This window comes from Lissotriton vulgaris, chromosome 2_1 (genome assembly GCF_964263255.1).
Source record: "Lissotriton vulgaris chromosome 2_1, aLisVul1.2, whole genome shotgun sequence".
Classification (NCBI taxonomy): Eukaryota; Metazoa; Chordata; class Amphibia; order Caudata; family Salamandridae; genus Lissotriton; species Lissotriton vulgaris.
The window spans coordinates 222,485,070-222,508,355 of record NC_141687.1 but is presented as its reverse complement, the minus strand read 5'-3'; the positions used below and the strand labels follow the sequence as shown (position 1 = coordinate 222,508,355).

The following is a 23,286-nucleotide window of genomic DNA, read 5'->3' as shown; positions in this document are numbered from 1 at the left end:
TTAGTGCTCAACTCGGCACTTTTTCTTTTTTTTTTTTCCGTCAGCACTTTATCGTCTTTATTTTCTCTTATGTGTCTTTATTTTCCTTTCTTTCCTTTTATTTCTTGCCTTTTTCTCTTATTTGCTGTTCTTGTCTTTGCTTGTGCTTTATTAGTGCTCAACTCGGCACTTTCTGCTCATTTTCAACTGTGTCTGCCCTTTTATCTTGACATTCTTATATCAATTTGTTTTCCTTTTTTTCCTCTTGCAGATACTTTATTTTCTCTTGTTTGTTTCCTCTCTTTTTTTTATTTTCTTTCCTTTGTTTAGCCTTTATCACTGATTCCTTGTCTTTTGTCCTGGACACGATACTACCCAAGCCGGGGGATCCCTCGATGAAATGGGAGGATTAGAGGGAATACTTCATGAACTATCTGGAGGCGCTAGAGGATGAGAACGGTGAAGTGTTTCCCAGCAAAAGGCGGAGGAGAATATTACTCCATAACTTAGGCCCGGAAGGCATTAGAATGTTCCAGAATCTAGTCCCCATACCACGACAACCAGCAGACGACGACGTGTTCCAACATGCCTTAGAGGACTTGAACAACCACTATAGGCCGGCAGGTGTGCATGTCTAAAGACAGGTACAATTTCCAACAGAGAAAACAAGCCGCGGAGGAGTCCATAGACGAATACGTAACAGTGTTAAAGAAACTGGCCATCACCTGTAAGTTCGGCACCTTACACAATGAATTTATAAAGCCCAAATTGTCATGCGTACTATGAATTCGGCAATCCAAGACAAACTGTGGGTAAATGGAGATGCCTCCTTGAAGGAAGTCATTGCCATGGTGAAGAAAGCGGAACTATCCAAAAGGTGCGCAGAGGCAGCAAAGAGGTAAACTGCCACAAGATCCATGGTCAACAGGGTTTCCGAAGCAGACCCACCAGACAGGGGCAAAGCAGAAACGGGGGACACAAGATGCCCAAACCATTTCCAATGAAGAGATCCTCTAGTGAAGGAAAGAACACATGCTACAAGTGCAGCAGCCCGTACCATGCGACCCAGGACAAACGTTGCCCGGCCTTCTGCTCTAAATCCATGTACTGTGGAACCATGGCGCACTATGAGAAAGTGTGCCGCCGCAAGCAGAGAAGACCGGCAGTCAAGTACATTGCACAAGAATCAGAAGTGGAAGGAGAAGCGGAAGAAGATGAAGATAGCGTGCCATGCACAGAAGAACACATACTGGGCATCAACTGCAATATCATTGGAGGAGTAGGAATAAAGATGGTGGCAGACTCAGGATCCCCATATACCATAATACAATGCCAGGTGTGGGTCGATTTCTTCGAACAACAACTGGGACCACACCTGGAACCTCCAGACATTCGGCCTGTCACATTCACAGGAGAACCCATCCCTATGGTAGGGTATCGAAAGTTGAAATTTGATTTCAAGGATCGCAGTGCGGAATGCAAGCTATACGTTGCCGAAAAGGGGCATTCAGTGCTGGATGGGTTGACCAGGGTGACCTAGGCATCCAGCTAAATCCGGGTGGCACCACTCAAGTTCTCATGATCGGTCCGGGACAACTCCCAGATAGCACGAGAATGGAGGAGGACTATCCCACGGTGTTGGGGGGCAAAGTGGGAAAATTGACAAAGTTCACGCACAAGATTGAACTTACATCTGACGCCAAGCCGGTGAGCCACAAGGTGAGAAACATCCCACTGGCGGTCAGAAAAATGGTACAAAGCTGAACTACAGAGGTTGGAGGGCAGTGGCTTCATAGAACCAATAGAAAGTGTGGAATGGTTGGCACCGCTGGTGGTAGCGAGAAAACCCAACTGTAAGGTCCGTCTGTGCGTGGATCTGAGAAAATTGAATAAGAATATAATAGTAGAGAAGTTCCCGCTACCAAGGATAGACAAAATGCTGGCGAAAACGAAAGAAGTGAAATGGTTTTCCACCATTGACCTCACATCAGCATACCATCAAATAGCCTTGCATCACTCGTGCCTCAAACTGACGTCTTTCAAAACCCCGTTTGGGTGCTACCAATTTCGCAGGATGCGGTTTGGACTGGCGTCAGTGGCGGCCGTATTTCAGAAACTGATGCACAAACTGTTCAAGACCACGGAAGGCGTACAGTATTTTCAAGATGACATCTTAATAATGGGCAAGAAAAAGGCAGACCATGACACAAAACTGTCCACTGTGTTGCATGTATTGGAATGGAATAGACTTACTGCAGAATGGGAGAAGGGCCGATTTGGAATGTCGTCAGTCACCTATTTGGGCCATGAGATCAGTGATCAGGGCATCATGCCAAAACATGCCAACGCCAAAGCCATATGTGATGTACCTCCACCGAAAAGCAAGGAAGAAGTTTGCTCGTTCCTAGGTATGGCCGAGTTTTATAGTAAATTTGTACCGCACTTCGCCACCAAGACACACCACCTGCACCAATCCATCTGAGACAAAAAGTCCTTCGTGTGGACGGAGGATACACAGGAGGAATTCCAGAGGATCAAAGCAGACATCGAAACAGCTTGTCCCCTACCTGGGTTTGATCCTCAAGCACGATCCATGTTAACGACGGATGCAAGCGAAAAAGGACTGGGAGCAGTCCTGGTGCAAGAAACGAAGAAGGGAAAAGTGACCATCATTAGCTTTACGTCCAGGTCCTTGCACCAACGTAGAAGAAGTACAGTGTAATAGAAAAAGAAATGTTGGCAACAGTGTGGGCTATGGAGAAATTTTGCCAGTTCATTTGGGGCACGAGGTTCTAGCTCAGGACGGACCACAAACCTCTGGTCAAAGTACTTACCTCATGCGGACAGGTGAATGCTACCCCACGCATAGCAAAAATGACCTTAAAATTTCTGGACTACAGGTACGACGTGGAGTACATCCCAGGAACCAGAAACAAAGTAGCTGATTACCTCAGCCGAGCTTCAGCCATGGAGGATGCCCCATACTGCCCCGAAGAAGTCAACGTGGCCTTAATGGAGGATCATAAAAGGGTAATAAGGGCGCAGGAGTGGAACGAAGCTTATGAAAATCATTCAGGCAGCATGATGATCAAGCAATTCATACTGCAAGGATGGCCGGAAAAAAGACACTTAAAAGCAGAACATATGAAGTTCTTTGAAGTGCGAGAGGAGCTATCCATTGAGGACCGGGGGATTTTTCTGCAAAGAAGAGATAAAGTGATTCCCCACTTGTTTCCTTAGAACCGTGCTTACTCGCCATTCTGCACGAAGGGCATCTAAGCATTGTGAATACGAAGCAGAGGACGAAACAAACGTACTGGTGGCTGGTGATGGATGGCCAGATAGAAAGGCATGTTCGAGAGTGCGTGCAGTGCCAAAATGCAGCCAAGTCACAGAGCATGATGCGCCCATCCTTGGGTACGTTCGACACACCCTCAAACCTGTGTAAGGAGTTGTTGCTAGACATCCTCGGTCCGGTGCTGGATGCACAAGGGGTCTCGAAATATGTGGTGGTACTCGTGGACAGGTATTCCAAGTGGCCGGAGATCGACATACAAGAGGACATGGACACGGAGAACGTGTTGAAGTTCTTTACCGCCACATTCTTGAGGGAAGGTATCCCTCGCTCAATCCTAAGTGACAATGGACCTCAGTTCACTTCGGAAAAATGGAACACCTACACGGGAAGGAATGGCATCAAGATTAAGCACACTTCGATATATCATCCTGCCGGCAACGGCCTAGCCGAAAGGTTTAATAGAGTCATCCTGGGCTCCATACAATTGGCCATAGGAGCAGGAAAGAACTGGGAAAAAGAATTAAGAAGCACGTTGTGGGCCTAGGGGATTACTCCAACCAGCACGGGGTACAGCCCGTTCAAAATCTTACGAGGGCAAGATCCTTTCACGAAGGACAATGTTGCTTGGAAGGAACGCACCATCACGAGTAAATGGTCACCTGCGGTTGTTCACAACAACTTGGAAAGAGCACAGAGAATATATACTGAACATTTCAACAAAAGACGTAACCTGAAGGACACGTTGTTAGAGAGAGGAGAGTGGGTCTGAATCAAACTGGCCCAGTTGAGAAGGAAAGCAAGTTCTGTGCACCATTGCAAGTACAGCAGGGCGGCCTTGCTGAGTGATGGAAAGGTTTGGTCTCAAGATCGGATGTCCAGATGCAACAAGATATTGCAGTGGGCCAAAGTGGAAGGTTTGCACACAGAAGACCCCCATGATCAACACACGGAGGTCTACACTGCGGGGGAAGAAGAAGCGAACTCAGGAATAATGGAGAAAGGGAAGGAGTTGGAAATGAAGGACGACCAGGACAGTCGAGAACACCAGGGAAGCACTAGCGAAGCACTACAGAGGGAGAACCCCCTGCGTGCTGAAAGAATGGGATTAAGATCTGCCCGTGAATCTACAGAAGATGCCTGCAGTACCCCAGTGAGACGTGCTCGCACTGGCAGCGCCGTGGTAAGACCAGTGAAGTACATAGACTTCGAGATGGGTGAGCTGGTTAATGGACTCAGAGACATTACTTCTATTGTTTGTTCAATCTGTAAAGGAAGGAGATATGTAGTGTTGCGCTCTAGTCGTTGCAGAATGACGCAACGACGTAGAGTGTGACCGCCATTTTGGCAGTCAGCGTGGAGCCTGCTAGAGTGCAGACGGGCTCCCGGCGCTCTCCTGATATATATATAATTAAAGCATATATACAACCGCCACAACGCCTCCTCCATTAATTCAGGTGCAAGTCACCTCTTACAGCCTGTTGTGGTGAACAGAGAGGGTTACTTAAAAAAATGTGCAGCTCGGGTAGCAGAAATTGGGCACGGGAAAAGTTTGGTCTATGTTTTGTTTAGTCGTGAGTCCCGCGCTCTTCATGCCACTGGAATCAAGCTATCCAGGCTGATGAGGGCTGGAAGCCCAAAACCGGTCCTTGGCTCAGGTCAAGACTGATTTGCTTATGGCTGGGTTCAAACTGGAATGGCATGGTGAGCAAAAAAACGATGGATTTAGGCCCAGATCTCTGTACTGGGGTGATTGTATGACATTGTTCTGCATTCTGTCCATCACCTGTAGTTTTTATTTAAAAAGAAACATACATTTCTTATCACTTTACCGCCTACAACAATAACAACGAGGAACAATTTCAAGCTAATGCATACGAGGCTTATCATTCGTTAAAATGCTCACTTAAAGACATGGCATTCCTTTCCGAGCACATATGTCTCGCTGGATTTCGGTATCTGTTACAGGCTAGTATCTTCACTTCTGAGCATGCGCAGTATATTTGATATCGTGGGAACGTAAAACACTTCCGGTATTAGGCACGTAGGGAGAGGTCACATGTTGTGGTGGGTCAGACTGGTGCTGCTGGGTTAATACCAGGGCATTTTTATTCCAAGGGTAAGACAGCTTCATACTCCGGAGAGAAATGTCCTGCCAGAGCTCAGAGAAGGTGAGCGTTACTGTATTGGCTAGAGTGGGTGGCTTTTAGAAGGAGGACGCTGGTGCACGTTATTTATTAATCATTGAATTGCAGCCATTTAGTGCGTTATTGCTATTATTAATAGTGTACTCGGAGGGAATTTTAATGTCAGATTGCATATGTCATAGCTGTGCTTGCTTATTTTAGCTTTCAGCATGCTCGTCGTGCCCTCCCTCACTTTTACGGTAGTCCTCTCCTTGGAATCTTGTTCAGACCCTCATAACAGGTGAAAAAGTCTATCAACTAACTGAATGGGCCCCACTTTACAGTAAACTCTCAAAAAATTATTGTCAGGTGATTTCAGTTGGATAATTCCCCCAGCTGTCTAAATTGATTCTTCCGAAACACGAGCCATATTTGATCCTTTTACTGCCACTAGCTCGGTATTATTTATTTCTTCACTTTTTATAATTCATACCTTGGCCACCGATCACTGTTCCTCCCTCCTCTTTCTACTTCTTCTTCAGTTGTACTTTCCTTTTTTGTCACCTTTTTCTTGAGAGAATACCCTCCCGATATTTCCTCTCATTCCCTTAGCTGAACTTGACCTTCTTTTTATATGACCACACATTTTTATTCTGCAGCATGTTTGCAAATTCTGCCTCACTCGTTGGTTGCTATTGAAATTATAACGTTCCTGTAGATCTATTGTGAGGCACATTTTTTCGTTTGCTGTACACTTTACCTTTTTACAGTCGTGCTGTTTTCAATTTATATTTGTTATTATGTTTATGAATTTTTTTAATAGTTTTGCAGGGTGGTGCATGTTGCCCTCCTGCTATCTAGGTGCATCTTTGACAATATGTGTAATGTCAATGAAGCTGCCAAAAAGATGTGATCCAATGAGGAATTTATTAATCATGTCCCAGTCAACTCAACGCAGGAGGTCCACTGAAACCCTTACAGTCCAACCTCACCCAAAGTTTCACATGCTAGGTTTCTCCACACCATTCCAATCACTAAGCCATGGCGCATTAAATACCAAGTATGACATTGGGTTACTACACACCTCCTTCCCTGCAAAACCCCCCCAATAAACTAGAATAAGATAATACACACATATTACAAACAAGCATTGGAAATGCAATAGGTCTCGCATTAGAAAAGTTGGAGCTATTGGTCTTGTAAATGACAAACATTTTATTTATTTGTTGGTTTTTAAAATAGCTAAATTGATAGCTTTTTCATTTACAATGCCAATAGTTATAACTTTCGCGAATGTGACACCTATAGCATTTGGAATGCAACATGTTTTGTATTTACGTGACTTAGATGGCAGCTCTGGTCGTTAGGCCACATCTCTAGAGAGCAGGAGTAGCAGCAGGGGAGAGAAGCACAGCAATGCAATAGGTCTCGCTTTAGGAAAGTTTGAGCTATTGATATTGTGAGAAGGTGGCCTGATATGCAGTGCTCACTATTCTAGTGAACACTATGTATCAGTCCAGCAACCCTTATTGATGATTGGTTGTAAGTCAACCTTATAGACCAGCTATCCTAGTAGCGTGGATACGAGCAGTCTAAGGCTAAAGACTCGAGAGGGCGTATTAAGCCAGCTGTTTACCACACATATACCCCTTGAACACCAAGTGAAAGGACACCCCACAAGTGTTATGAAAATAAACAGTTATTTATTAAAGATCACAACAGCCCTGTACTCTTTATGAGGACAGGGTACTAAGCACAAACCAAAACTCTTACAAAAATACTTAAGTTAGCACAGTATATACAAATGCCCGAGGGGCACGGAAAACCATATACTTGGAAAGTGGAATGCGAAATTACTAGCAGGTAAGTACAGTACTAATTGCCTTTGGAATCGCTAGGACTTGACTATAGAATCGTTAGATTACTCCTAGGAGACCCAGGGGACTCGGGTGCAGTGTGTGCACTCTCACGCGAGATGCGGGACAAAGTCTATGGTAGCTAGGAATTGCAAAGTTAGTGTTCTCGGGCGAACCCGACCTGGTAGGAGGAAAACGAAAGTAGATTCTGACCCTTGGATACTGAGGCTATGCTGGGGCACCGAAATGCCGAAGTTACCTAGCCCAGGGGCTGCAGCTGCATAGGACTCAAAGGACGTCGGGAATCCTCGTTGACGGACCAGGAGCCTGGAAGAAAGAAGTTGCTGGCAGGCGACCAGTGAAGAAAGTTCGGTGGATCCAAGCCTGGATCGATGGAAGATGACACCTGAAAGCAGAGGGGACCAAGTTCGAGACTACTAGCCAGTAGTCAGTGGGCACCAGGAGGGCACCGGATGGTAGCCACCTCGACAAGGCGTGTGGGTGACGCTGTGCTCAGAGATCACACGGACCAGGAGGCGTTGTCGGCGACCAGGAAGGAGGATCGAGCTGTCCCACGAAGATGGAAGCTGTCGGCGTCGCTGGACCCAGGATTGGGCAACAAAGCCTTGGCAAATTCAAGCCCACGCGGTGGACCTAAAATGGCGTCTGGAGTGGACCAGGAGGGTCCGGGGTGCCTCTCTTCAAGAAGGAAGCAAGGGCCAGTCTGGAGCAACCAGACCAGCAGCAGTGATGTCGTCGGGCGTCGTTCAGAAGGCCACAAGCCAGCCGGCTAGTAGCCAAACAACGCGGTGCACAGCAAACAGCAGAAGGGCCCCACGCAGATCGTGGAGATGCAGGGAGGCTGACCTTGGGTGCTGGAGCTGCGCAGGGTCGGGGCTTCTCGGACCCCAAAGCACTCACCAGTGGAGGACACGGTGGGCTTGTAGTAAAGATGTCGTGCAGTCTTGGCGATCGTCGGTCCCTCGAGGTCTCGTCGCACTCACGGTTCTCAGCTTTGCTGTAGAGGTGAGTAGAGGTCAGAGGTGCCAGGGAAGCCGGGTCTCGTCGAGCTGGGTCGTCGGATTCGTGATGAAGGACTTGCAGCAGACCGCAGTGTTCTTTAGGATGGTGCCTGCGGATGCAGGGTGACTACTCCTTAGCCACAAGGGAGAATCTTGATGAAGAAATCTTGAAGTCCTTTCGCAGAAAGTCGTGTCTTGATTCCAAAGATGATCTAATTTTAACAGGGGGCCCGCTCCCAACTTTATACTAAAAAAGGGGGCTGACCCGGTGACTAGGTCCTGCCTATGGGTGGGACCAGGAGGGGGGTGGTTACACCCCTCTGCCATGCCGGACTTCCCCAGGCCAGGGGCTGGTGTGCCCCTGGAACTGGTTCAGACCGGCCTATGCGTAGTGAGCACCGGGGTGCCACTCAGCAGTCACCTTCCTGTAAAGCCCTGCCTACCCAGGATACACAAAACCATGTCTGGGACGGTGCTAGCACCGCCCCTGACAGGAAACCCTTTGTCCAGGCTCCCCTCGCTGGAAGGACTCCCAGCTGCAGGGGGTCAGACTCGTGTCTGTGGGGGCAGCATCCATTTTGTGGAGCTGAGGCTTCAGTTAACTTTAACCGGGGTTCACAGTTACATACATGTCGTGTCCCTCTAGAAGGGTGGAATGCTAACCCCGTCGCCAGAATTGGCGAGGGGTTAGTATTCCAATTCGTATGACACCTTACTCGACATGTTTTGATAAAGCAATACCAAAGTTAGCATTTAACCGCGAGGATTATAATGCACTTAAGAGTATATGGTATGCGATATCATGGAACAGCTATTAGGACTTGGTTCCGCAAGTTGCAGACGGGCTCAGCTCATGCCAGAGCACCATCTCACACGATTCCAAGCACTCTGCCTTCAGGATTGTCAAGGCCTGCCATAGGAGTGACTGATAGGAATCTGTGTGTCCATTTTTAGGGTTAGGTATAGGTATACTACACCTACAGCAAAGGGTGATTACACGACTTTGCCCCAGCTGTCATGCAGCCAGTTGTGTCAAATTTAGGAGGCCAGCCAGGGGTGGCATAATACATGCTGCAGCCCTGGGTACACCCATGCCCTGAGTTACAGGGTCTGATAGGGTGGCCCAGTACCAATTGGAAATGCACCTAGGGTACATGGAATCCATTTTTAAGAGAGAGCAGTAGGCCTGGGGTCCTGATTGGCAGGGTCCCAGGTCGACTATGTCCAAAACCAGCTAAAACACAGGGCAAAAAGTTGGGGGCAACCATAGTCAGGATGTACCTTCCTACACAACCCCCCCCCCCAAACGAAGGGAGATAAGGCTATCCTTGTCCAGGTAAGCCTCTATTACCTAAGTGGCCATATAAGGAAGGACCAGCTCTGGCTTGGTTTCCCCCTGTGTCATGGTCCACTAGGCAACCCCTCACCCTAAGGGTATCTGAGGGTCTCCACCATAGGGAATCTCTGTCTCTGGTGTGTCTTGGGAAAGAAGAAGGCTGATGCTGGGATGGAGTACTGAAGTGAGGCTCCTCTACCTTTGGGCTCAACTTCCTCCAATCACCATCCATCATGTGTGCCTTTCTTTCTTTAGCTGAGATGCACTGAGCTCTCAGGGTCAGCCTCTGGCTACCTAAAGCTGGAGGCTGAGTCCCTCTGTTTGGCTTACTGGAGGGACAGGTCAGGTCTGGGGTTTTTAGGCCCCATGTTTGGCTGTGCCCAACAGTGTCCAGCTGGGGGAGTTCCCTAACTACTTTTAAGGGGGATCCCTCAGGAGTCTGTTCTATTTTCACTTGGCTAGGTTTACCAGCTTCAGTGATCCTAATCTGCTGATTAAGGGGTTCTTTTGGACAGGGGGCCCTTTTGGGTCCACCACTGGCCTCCCTGATCTCTTCAGCCCTGGGCAGACTGAGACAGGGTAGAGAGGTGCAGGTTACCTGCTCCAGACCGGGTCCCACCTGGGAAGGGTCCACTACCATCAGGGGCTCTGCCAGGCTAGGCCTGACTACCTCTGGGGCAGTTCCCTCAACAGGGGTAGAGCCAGTTCCCTGAGGAGGCTGGCTCTCACCTAGTGTCTGGGAGGGGGAAGACTCTTCTTCCTCCTCAATGCTCTCTGTTTGAGTGGAGTGATCCATTGTTTCAGGCTTCACAACCTCACTATCTGTCTGAGTAGAGGCTGAGACCATTTCAACCTTGCCAACTTTTCAGGAGGGCACTCAGTTTGTGTTTGGGCTGTGACTGTCACAGCCCTCCTATCCTGTTCTGGAAAGTCTGTCTGAGCCTGGGCAGTGGCTACCACTGCCCTTCCAACCTTTTCAGGGAGGAATGGTGCTTGGACTGGGGCTGTAGCTATTACTGCCCCACTAACCTGTCTGGATAGGCCTATCATTCTGGAGTGAGTTTCTTGCTCCACCTCAGCCCATGCTGAGAGTTCCAGGTAATTCCCCAGTAAGCAATCTACAGGTAGGTTATCTGTCACTGCCACTCTCATGGGCCCTGTGACATTACCCCAACTGAGCTTGACTACTGCCATGGGATGCCTTCTCTTCACTCCATGAATGTCTGTCACCTGATAAGTAAAACCAGGGGTCAGTTGAGCAGAGGGGACCAGATGGTCACTCACCATGGTGAGGCTGGCCCCTGTGTCTCTGAATGCCTCAACTTTCTGACCATTCACTAAAACTTCTTGTCTATACTTTCCCAAAATGTGGGGTCCAGTAGTGAAGTTGGCAAACCCCATGCCAGTCTCACAGACAAGAGTGTGGTCAGGGAACCTGGCTAGGCCATAGTCCTCCTGATTGCCCAAAGTAATGCCCACCACATTCTTGGGGGCACTCCCACCACCTGGGGGATTACCACTAGTGGTAACAGGAGGTTTAGGAGTATTACCTGGGGGTATATTTCCCTTATTACCATTTTTAGGGCAACTGGCATCACTTTTGTAATGACCCACCTGTTTACAGGTATGGCAATAAGGTTTCTTCTGTTCTGCAGGAGTGTTCTGGGACCCACCACCCTTGTTGGAGTTTTGGGGCCCTTGGGAAGTCTTCTCTGTGGATTTATCCCCACCCTTCTCTTGAGGCTTGGTTGATTCCTTTTTCTGGTCACCACCCTGGTTTTTAGGCCTAACCCTGGTTCTGACCCATTTGTCTGCCCTCTTACCCAATTCCTGTGGAGAGGTCAACTCAGAGTCTACCAGGTGCTGATGTAATAGCTGGTTCTGACAATTATTTAAGATTTGCTCCCTCATAATCAGACTATACAATCCTTTAAAATCAGTAACCTTACTACCCAGTAGCCAGCCTTCAAAAGCCTTAGTGGCACAATCAACAAAGTCAGTCCAATCTTGAGACTGAGTTTTCTGGGTGTCTCTGAACAGCATCCTGTATTGTTCATTGGTTAAACCAAACCCATCAACCAGTGTATTCTTCAAGATTTGGTAATTGTTAGCATCCTCCACCCTTGTGGTGAGGAGCTTATCTCTACCTTTACCATCAAAGGAGAGCCACAAGATAGCTGCCCACTTACTTTGGGGAACACCCTGCACAGTGCAGGCTCTCTCCAAAGCAGTAATCCATTTGTGGATGTCATCCCCTTCTTTAAAGGGGGGCACTATCTTATTCAGGTGCTTTGTATCAAAACTCCTTTCCCTATTGCTAGGTTTATTGCTGCCACCAGTGGGCTGTAGCCCACATAATTCTTGCTCTCTAGCAAGGGCAAGTCTCTCTTTGGCCAGGGCAAGTTCTTCCCTTTCAATCCTCAGTTTGACTGCCCTTTCTTCAGCTTCATACACTCTCCTCTTAGGGGAAGACATCCCTCTGTGAGAAGAGTTGAGAGAGCCATTGGTTCGAAAGGATCTGTTAGAGCCTCTTGATAGAGACCTAACTCGTCCATTCCCAATGTTAAGCTGACCTGAGAGTGGGCCCAGGGGTCCCCTAGTACCAATCTCATGTCTGCTTAAGTTGGACCTGGTTAGTCTGCTGACTTCTACCTGTCCCTTATCTGCCTCATCCCCTGACAACTGGTCCTCATCCTCATCCTCAGCATCATCTGCTTCCTGGAGGGGATGTTCCTGGCTATCAAAGGGTCCCTGTAAGGAGGGCAAACTTCCTTCTGGATTAGAAGGGTATGGGTTACCAGCCCTACTGGCATCATAAGCCTCTAAGAGACCAATCAGAAAGGAAGTGGTGGGGTTAGACCCCTGTTTTAGTTTCCTGAGAGTACACACCTGTCTCATCTCATGGAAGCTAAGAGCAGCATATTTTGAAGTAAGGACCTGTGGAGGGTCCACTGACACAAGGGGATACTCAGAGTTTCCTCCTTTGTCTGACATGCTGATTCTAGTGTGGTGTAAGTGATGCACCTACCTACACTATGTGTTTACCTACTGATCCCTTGCTAAGAGTTGTAGCCAAGGTGTGCTAGGCCTTGAGGAGCTGCAACAGCTGGTTCAGTAGAACTCAGAGTATTCTAAGCTTAGTTATATGTACTAACAGTACTTATGTGATCTTTCAACAAGATATTCTTAGGATACGTGTGGCAAAACAACAGCAAGCTCAAATCCCAACCGCTGCCACCAATGTGAGAAGGTGGCCTGATATGCAGTGCTCACTATTCTAGTGAACACTATGTATCAGTCCAGCAACCCTTATTGATGATTGGTTGTAAGTCAACCTTATAGACCAGCTATCCTAGTAGCGTGGATACGAGCAGTCTAAGGCTAAAGACTCGAGAGGGCGTGTTAAGCCAGCTGTTTACCACACATATACCCCTTGAACACCAAGTGAAAGGACACCACACAAGTGTTATGAAAATAAACAGTTATTTATTAAAGATCACAACAGCCCTGTACTCTTTATGAGGACAGGGTACTAAGCACAAACCAAAACTCTTACAAAAATACTTAAGTTAGCACAGTATATATGTAGTGTTTCCAATTCTGGAACCACTGGGTATCAGTCCAAACAAACCCCAAAGATGTCAGGTTGTAAGTCAACCTTGTTAGACAAGCTATCCTAGTGGTAGCATGGACTAAGTAGCCTTAAAGGCTTAACTTAAGAGGTCGTGTTAAGCGAGCTGTTTTACCACATACAATCCTGTAATCAAATGAAAGGACACCACACAAGTATATATTGTAAAAATATATGTATTTATTTCTAAATTACTCCCCAGTACTCTTTATGAGGAAAGGGGCACAAGCGTTAAATCAAAAGCACAGTAAAACATATAAAGTTGCACAATTATGGATGAGGGCGGGTGGCCACTCAAACCATATACTAAAAAAGTGGTATAAGGAACACTTATCGAACAATGGTTAGGCCTAGGGCCTAGAGATTCGCTGGGAGCAGTCAGGACTAGCAATGCTGAAGTCGGGAGTAGCCCACAGGAGACGGGTGCAGCACGGAAAGTGCGGCTCGCACCAATGCAAAGTCAATGGTGCGTAAAAGTTGGATAAAGTGAATTAAATGATACTTCCGCTGAACCTAGAGGAACAAAACTTTAGACACAGACCCTAGAGGTGTGTACCAGTGTAAGAACACCGGCGTTGCAAAGTTACCTCACCCACAGGCCGTGGGTGCACAGGGTCGAAGTGGCGTCGGGTTCTGTCACGCAGGTTCTTGGTGCTTGAAGCTGTTGCAGCTGCAGGCGCTGTGAAGCAGAAGTGTCCGGTGCGATCCAAGGGTGGATCGAAGTAGAAAAGTACCTGAAAGCAGAGGGGACAGAGTCTGGGTCACTCAGCAGTGACCAGGGTGGAACCAGGACGGAACCAGGCAATGTCGGGCGCAATCAGGTGGTTGTCGATAGGCTTCTCTCCGCTGTCACGTGGGCTCTGGGGCATCTGCGACGTCCAGGAGCAGGTCACGATCTGTCCCACGTAGGCTCTCGCCGTCAGCACCGTCGGCTTCAAGATTGCAGCAAACAGCACTTGGCAAAAGCAATCCACGCGGAACCGGGAGATTGCTTATCACTCGGACCAGGAGGGTCAGAGTGGGGGCTCCTTTTCACAGGAGCTGGTGCAGATCTGGAGCAACCAGAAAAGCAAGTCGTATTTCAAGTTTCGTCGGCACAGGGGCCACAAGCCAGCTGGCAAGTGACCGGGCCAACGCGTCGAGCGCACACAAGCAGAAGGGCCCCACGCAGCACTCGTCGAGTGTGGAGGGGTGAGCTTTGGTGCAAGTGGAGCTCGGGGTTGGGGCTTCTCAAACCCCGGTGCACAGCTTCGAGGATCACTCGTGGGCTGCACGGTCAGCGTCTCGTGGCCTTTTCAAGATGGCGTGCCCCACGCTTCCGGTCGCCTCCACTGGTCTCAGCTCTGCAGGGACTGTGGATCGGGCAGGGGGAAGGCAGGCATGCTTGATCTCGTCGATCTCTGTCGCTCGAGTTCCGGCGGGAACTGCAACAAAGCAAGGGTCGAGGGCTGGATGTTGCCTGTTTGCACAGGGTGGTCACTCCTTGACCACAAGGGAGATTCTTCAGTCTTCTAAGGTCGAGTAGAAAGTCGAAGGGTCCAGAATTAGTTTCTTATGTTTCTTCAGGATGATCTGAGTTGCATTGGCACTGCTCCCCCTCTTATTCGAATCTGGGGGGTTGGACATCCTGCTAGGTCCCCTCCTATGGGTGGGACCCAGGAAGGGGGTGGTTACACCCCTTTCCTTTGATCCAGGCCGCGCTGGGACGGGGGCTGGAAGGCCCCAGAACCGGTTTGGCCGGATTATGCAAGGGGCAGCCTTGTGCTCCCCAGGCAGTGTCTGGTTTCTTTGAAACCTCCCTACTCCAATCCACTATCTCCTGTCTGGGGTGGTTTGACACCGCCCTGTGACAGGAAACTCTTTGTCCAGGCCTCCTCTGCCGAGTTTCGGTCAGCAGCAGGAGGCCAGACCCGTGTCTGTGGCAGGGGCATCCATTTTGTGGATCTGAGGCTCATTTTAAATCAACCGCGTTTCAGTAAAGTAACATGTCTTATCCCTCTAGAAGGGTGGAATGCTACCCCCGTCGCCAGAACTGGCGAGGGGGTAGTATTCCAATTCGTATGACACCTTACACGACATGTTTTGATAAAGCCAAACCAAAGTTGCTATATAACCGCGAGGATTATAAGGCGCTTAAGAGTATATGGTATGGCATTATCCCGGATCAGCTTAGGGAGTTGTTCCCGACAGCTGCAGACAGGCTCAGCTCATGCCAGAGCTCCATCTCACATAAAACCACGCACTCTGCCTCCAGGATTGATGAGGCCTTCCATAGGAGTGGCTTACAGGCTATATATGTGTCCAGATATAGGTTTAGATATAGGTATACTATATCTAAGCAAGGGGTGATTACACCCACTTGCCCCAGCTGAGTGATCAGCCAGTTGTGTCAATTTAAGAACCAGCCAGGGGTGGCAAAAGCTATGCTTCAGCCCCTGGTAGGCCTTGGTGGCACCTATGCCCTGAGCACCTATAGTGCATGGTACAGGGGCTGACAAGGAGTCCATTTCCAATTGTGGTATGTACCTATAGCACATGTATTATAAATTTAGAGAGAGAACAGCAGGCTGGGGGTCTGATTAGCAGGCCCACAGCCTCAGTAAGTCGAAAACCAGTGAAGCAAAAAGCAAAAATTGGGGTGACCATAGGATAGCAGACCCTACTCTCCTACAATATACAAATGCCCGAGGGGCACGGAAAACCATATACTTGGAAAGTGGAATGCAAAATTACTAGCAGGTAAGTACAGTACTAATAGCCTTTGGAATCGCTAGGACTTGACTATAGAATCGTTAGATTACTCCTAGGAGACCCAGGGGACTCGGGTGCAGTGTGTGCACTCTCACGCGAGATGCGGGACAAAGTCTATGGTAGCTAGGAATTGCAAAGTTAGTGTTCTCGGGCGAACCCGATTTGGTAGGAGGAAAACAAAAGTAGATTCTGACCCTTGGATACTGAGGCTATGCTGGGGCACCGAAATGCCGAAGTTACCTAGCCCAGGGGCTGCAGCTGCATAGGACTCAAAGGACGTCGGGAATCCTCGTTGACGGACCAGGAGCCTGGAAGAAAGAAGTTGCTGGCAGGCGACCAGTGAAGAAAGTTCGGTGGATCCAAGCCTGGATCGATGGAAGATGACACCTGAAAGCAGAGGGGACCAAGTTCGAGACTACTAGCCAGTAGTCAGTGGGCACCAGGAGGGCACCGGATGGTAGCCACCTCGACAAGGCGTGTGGGTGACGCTGTGCTCAGAGATCACACGGACCAGGAGGCGTTGTCGGCGACCAGGAAGGAGGATCGAGCTGTCCCACGAAGATGGAAGCTGTCGGCGTCGCTGGACCCAGGATTGGGCAACAAAGCCATGGCAAATTCAAGCCCACGCGGTGGACCTAAAATGGCGTCTGGAGTGGACCAGGAGGGTCCGGGGTGCCTCTCTTCAAGAAGGAAGCAAGGGCCAGTCTGGAGCAACCAGACCAGCAGCAGTGATGTTGTCGGGCGTCGTTCAGAAGGCCACAAGCCAGCCGGCTAGTAGCCAAACAACGCGGTGCACAGTAAACAGCAGAAGGGCCCCACGCAGATCGTGGAGATGCAGGGAGGCTGACCTTGGGTGCTGGAGCTGCGCAGGGTCGGGGCTTCTCGGACCCCAAAGCACTCACCAGTGGAGGACACGGTGGGCTTGTAGTAAAGATGTCGTGCAGTCTTGGCGATCGTCGGTCCCTCGAGGTCTCGTCGCACTCACGGTTCTCAGCTTTGCTGTAGAGGTGAGTAGAGGTCAGAGGTGCCAGGGAAGCCGGGTCTCGTCGAGCTGGGTCGTCGGATTCGTGATGAAGGACTTGCAGCAGACCGCAGTGTTCTTTAGGATGGTGCCTGCGGATGCAGGGTGACTACTCCTTAGCCACAAGGGAGAATCTTGATGAAGAAATCTTGAAGTCCTTTCGCAGAAAGTCGTGTCTTGATTCCAAAGATGATCTAATTTTAACAGGGGGCCCGCTCCCAACTTTATACTAAAAAAGGGGGCTGACCCGGTGACTAGGTCCTGCCTATGGGTGGGACCAGGAGGGGGGTGGTTACACCTCTCTGCCATGCCGGACTTCCCCAGGCCAGGGGCTGGTGTGCCCCTGGAACTGGTTCAGACCGGCCTATGCGTAGTGAGCACCGGGGTGCCACTCAGCAGTCACCTTCCTGTAAAGCCCTGCCTACCCAGGATACACAAAACCATGTCTGGGACGGTGCTAGCACCGCCCCTGACAGGAAACCCTTTGTCCAGGCTCCCCTCGCTGGAAGGACTCCCAGCTGCAGGGGGTCAGACTCGTGTCTGTGGGGGCAGCATCCATTTTGTGGAGCTGAGGCTTCAGTTAACTTTAACCGGAGTTCACAGTTACATACATGTCGTGTCCCTCTAGAAGGGTGGAATGCTAACCCCGTCGCCAGAATTGGCGAGGGGTTAGTATTCCAATTCGTATGACACCTTACTCGACATGTTTTGATAAAGCAATACCAAAGTTAGCATTTAACCGCGAGGATTATAATGCACTTAAGAGTATATGGTATGCGATATCATGGAACAGCTATTAGGACTTGGTTCCGCAAGCTGCAGACGGGCTCAGCTCATGCCAGAGCACCATCTCACACGATTCCAAGCACTCTGCCTTCAGGATTGTCAAGGCCTGCCATAGGAGTGACTGATAGGAATCTGTGTGTCCATTTTTAGGGTTAGGTATAGGTATACTACACCTACAGCAAAGGGTGATTACACGACTTTGCCCCAGCTGTCATGCAGCCAGTTGTGTCAAATTTAGGAGGCCAGCCAGGGGTGGCATAATACATGCTGCAGCCCCTGGCAGCCCTGGGTACACCCATGCCCTGAGTTACAGGGTCTGATAGGGTGGCCCAGTACCAATTGGAAATGCACCTAGGGTACATGGAATCCATTTTTAAGAGAGAGCAGTAGGCCTGGGGTCCTGATTGGCAGGGTCCCAGGTCGACTATGTCCAAAACCAGCTAAAACACAGGGCAAAAAGTTGGGGGCAACCATAGTCAGGATGTACCTTCCTACAGATATTGTAAAGGACACATTTTTTATTTATGTGCTTGTTTTTAAAATAGCGAAATTAATAGCTTTGTAATTTACAATGCCAATAGTTTTATCTTTCACAAATGTGACGCCTATTGTAACACAATATGTGTTGTAGCACTGAGGGGTGTGAGGGTGAGGGGGTGTGAGGGTGAGGGTGAGTGGATGTGTGAGTGTGTGAGGGTGAGGGTGAGTGAGGGGGTGTGAGGGTGAGGGTGTGTGAGGGTGAGGGTGTGAGGCTGAGTGAGGGTGAGACCTCAGCAGCAGTGCACGTTTTGTATTTGATCTTGATTGTAAAAAAGAAAGTATCATCCACTACAGGATGTATTAATTAACTGGGAGGAAGGTCGCAAAAGTAGCTCTTGGAATAGTGTGACTTTTTTCAAATAATTTTAGGAAATGGCTGCTAGGAATGGTCTGACAAATGTGCGTTCGTTTTAAAGGACTTAGTGCTGATTATTCAAATAGATAGTGAGGAGAGGGGAGAGTGAGGACAGGGGAGAGTGAGGAGAGGTTAGAGGGAGGAGAGAAAGATGGAGAGTGAGGAGAGAGAGGGGAGAGTGATGAGAGAGGGGGAGAGGATACAGAGAGGAGAGTAGAGAGAGTGGAGAAAGGGGAGAGAGTGAGTATAGAGATGTGAGAGTGAGAGAGTGAGGGGAGTGGGAGAAGATGGGAGTGAGGGTAGAGGTGAGGAATGAGGGAAGAGTGTGAGGGTGTAGAGGGAGGGGAGAGAGAGAGGAGAGGGGATAAAGGGGAGAGAGTGAGGGGAGAGTGAGAAGAGAGGGAGGAGGGGATGTTGAGGAGAGAGGGAAGATGGGAGGGGGGAAGAGTTTTTTTTCCACTTTTCAAAAAGCCTTTAAAAAATAGTTTACAGGAATCTACAAAGATATGCGTGTCAGTGAAATCATTTAATAAAATACACTGTGAGATTATTTTAAAATTCAGGTCATATATGTATAAACAGCCACGTATATGCAGTGTACAAAAAGTAATAAAACAAACGTTGCAAAAAAACGTAAAAAAGCAATTATAGCGCAGGCTCAAAGAAGACAATTGTCAGATGCATGGAGGAGACTAAAATCTGTTTGGAAATGCCTAAGAATATATACTGTTTGACGATTGGATCCGTAGAGAATCAAAGAAGGAAGAGAAGGACCATAGGTTTCATATTCTTATAAATAAGACCCAAGTATTTACATTGGGAAGTATCAACTGCCAAATACCTGAACCTAACTCGCTCGCTCTCATACTGTTTTTTTCTGGATTTCGGAAATGCAACAATTAACCTGCTGACAAAATAAAAGGTACATGTGCTGATTTAAGTAATGCTACATGAATGCTAGTGAGTGGGAAAGCTGCTTAAAGAGTTTAGAAGGGGGAGGAATGTTCCCAGTGCCTTGTCCTTATAGTTTAAACAGCTGCTGGGAGAAGAATTGGGGATGCACAGGCACGGCTTGTGGTTTCACGGCGTCTGTCGTGGGCTCTGTATGGGGTGGATCGACAAATTATTTAAAACTGTGGTGCACTTTAGCACAACGAAAAAATGGGTGGGCGGGGGTGTTGTCGATTATAGCATGTGCTATTATTCACTTATTGTCCCATGTGCTTTTCCTTAACTATACCATGCTGTACATTCCAAATGGTATTACGATGTTATGTTAAAATGTGGACATTATACGTGTGTACGGCACTGGAGAGAGTTGCTTATGTGCTGCTCTCAGTGTTCAGCTGGGGCATTACATGCAATACAAAGCTTAACTTAGACTAGCGTGTGAGCGGAAACTATTACAATTAATGGCGATGAGCTGCTCAAAGCCTCAGCAATGGAACCCATGGTGTTGGATGAAAGGGTAAGGCACAGTGCAATTTTGAAGTACATACTTTTGTGAAGAATACAGAAGAAAATGAGATCCGTCCGAAACAGAAAATTTAAACAAGTGTTCGGTTGAAAACGAGGAACGTCCAAAACAGAAAATCGGTCAGAAAATTATGGTGCATGTTCGGATGCAGGCTTCTACTAAATAAACAATATTGGATGAACGAACATTGAATGGCAGTTAAATCCATGTGGCAGTTGATTCCATTCAGGAGAGAAGAGCCCCGGGCACAGAGTGAGTGAAAGAGGAAACCCTGTGACGTAGTTACTACGAGGCAAGTAACTGGAGGTGTCTCACGCATTGTTAAACAATGTGGAGGCCAGTTCGGAAGGAAAACAAGTTAAACAAGTTCAATAAGGAGACACGGCCCAAACTGAAACTGAAAGCACGGCCGGCAGGCCGGCCGTGAAAGCCTTTGATGCTGCAGGGGGTGGAGAGGCAACAAGCTGGGCAACAGATGGCTGGCGATTTGATGCTGTGCACGCGCATTTTAGGTCAATGCGCTTGCGCTTGCGCATTGACCTAAAAGCGCACGGGCACAGCATCAAATCACCAGTCTAGGTAAGGTCTGTTTAAGCCCCTATAGTCTTGCTCCGCTCAATGTGCATGCGCATTGAGAGGCGAGACCTAATAAACCACAAACTCTACTTATAGAACACACATATAATATAAATGCCAAGTGACACTCAAAAACGTATTGCATAGATAAAAAAGATTCAATGGTCTCGACCCTTATATATTTAAACATAATCTCTCATGAATTTGGAAGGGACTCTATTGCGTTAACTAAGTCTTGGCCCCCTTTCTTTGCCATAGTCTTTAGAACCACCATTTTCTTTCACCTTCGTACGCATTACCACAATTCTATTCAGATTCCAAATGTAGTTATCACTCAATTTAACCAAATTAAGAAATACATCCACAGCCGGATAAGGAGAGGAAAAGTGTAAGGTCCCACTTTTCTGTGGAAGTTTCACCTTTACCACATCCCCAACACACACCGCAGTGGATTGCACCGCTTTACGTTTATCAAACTTTTGTTTATTTTTCCATACCTTTGCCTGCTGATATGCCTACCATTCGCCCTTCTCACACACACTAGCACCCTTTCATTGTCATTTCTAACCCACGAGGGCGACACCATGGTGTTGGGTTTCCTGCCTCAAAACAACTCACAGGGCTCCCTACTGGTAACCGTGTAAGGTGTAAGACAATAAACCTTGACTCTTTCTATCAAATCTTTTTTTTTTCTGTGTCTTGCAAACCTGGATGGACTCCTCTCTGATCCAGTCTGTCCGATTCCACTCTAACCCACTCCACAAAACTACAGTCTACCCCATCCCACTCCAATCTACCTCATCCCACTCCAGTCTACCCCATCCCACTCCAGTCTACCCCACTCTGCCCCAATCTACCCCACTCTACTCCTTTAATAAAAACAAAAGAACTTGGTTAACTTCAGACCTAATTAGGGGCCCAATTCTTAAAGAAACATTTCCCTCATGGTTTATGCCCTTGCATTCGTGCAGATTTACAGCTTTTATGAATTCACAAGAATTTAAAGGAATAGGCCAGGAATTCGCACTCCTAGGAAATATTTGTGAACTGCTTTTTAGCATGAGCAAATATGCATGTGTAGATTTGCTCATGCGTAAATCTGTTGAGCGTTTACAAATTCACTTTCCCTCCAACTACTTTTTTCCCCAACCCTGGAAGATGTTTTACTTCTGTCATTGTTAGGAGTACATTTCTAGCCTTTCTCAGTATGGGAAAGATTAGAGAAGAGTTGGCAAAATCACCAAAAACATGTAATTTAGTAGGTTTGCAGAGACCCCTAAAGTGCATTCCAAACCTGGAACTAGTGCCTAACACTACCTCCAGCCCGATTATGTAGATCTGTAGAAAAGTGGCAAAGTAAGAAAATTGCTAGAATTCAAACGCTACTACAGTATGAGCTCTGGCATATTCAGAAAGGCTAATATCGGAACTTTTATATAATAAGAGTGCTGCCATATTTTGTCGCTGCACTACGTGACATAATAGGGTCAAGTGGATTTTTTTACAGAACAAATAGATTTATGAAGCAACCTATCCCATGAACAAGTAGATATTTTATTAACCCCTTCGATGCTCATGACGGAACGGTTCCGTCATGAGCGTCGGTTGGCCTGTGCTCATGACGGAACCGTTCCGTCATTAGCCCGTTGGCTCATTAGAACGTTCAGCACAGCGCAGGAATCAGCGCCTCGCTGATGTGGTTAAATTCCTCACCCCTGCTATTACACATAACAATAAACCTTGCCTTAGCAAATGTTGCCCATTTTAATTCACTATTCATAATATGCCTTTTATAAAGGGTATATAATTTCAAACAAGGGAACCCAAACAGTTAGCTGCGGACTGTGGGAAGGTATGCTATAAGGGACAAGGGTCCTTAGCTTATCAGGATTAATAGTAACAATGAAATATAGGCCATGATAGGAGACTATATTTTGTTCTCTGTCCAGCCGGACAGGGTATTTATTTTGAAGGGATCAAAAAATGAGTGGTTATTAGGCACAGTCCTGTACCTTACTCAAGAAGGACAAACAACATATAAGGACAATTTTACAGGCAAATAGAGGAGCAAAACTGGCCACTTTTAACTCCGTGTTTGAATAGAAGAAATGCCAGGAAAGTGCTAGACACAACAAAATAAAACACAATGGTACAGTCGTGAAAGCACTATTTCGAGTCGACATTTCGGTCCCTTTTGCTCAATTATATGGGACCATCATCAGGACTTAGTTTTTAGAAAACATTTGCCTGCCTGCAATATTACACAAGCCTGTTGAGGAGGAAAATGGGGGAAAAAAGGGGGAAAGAAAAGCAGTAGCTAAGTTACTGACTGGTCCTTCAACAGAACTTGCACGCGCAATTGTAACACATTTTTTTATTCGGAATAGGCTTAGCATGCTCTAAGTGGTGTTTGCTATTTGTGCCTAAACCGGGCACACAGGAACTTGTGCAAAGGTGACAAGTGTGTATCACATTGTTCCTAGCTAGAATGGCATTTCCTTCGTTGGTAACATTGCGGTTTTCATGGGTACGATT

General features: G+C 47.7%; 1 protein-coding gene across 1 annotated transcript in view; it reads left to right on the top strand.

The window, feature by feature from the left end:
- Window positions 1-5,312: 5,312 nt before the first annotated feature.
- Window positions 5,313-23,286, top strand: part of LOC147729881 (uncharacterized) — a 166,950-nt gene continuing 148,976 nt past the window's right edge. Inside the window, exon 1 of the mRNA XM_086954794.1 lies at window positions 5,313-5,445. Coding sequence (XP_086810920.1) covers window positions 5,422-5,445 — 24 coding nt within the window. The 5' untranslated portion in view covers window positions 5,313-5,421. The remainder of the gene's footprint in view (window positions 5,446-23,286) is intronic.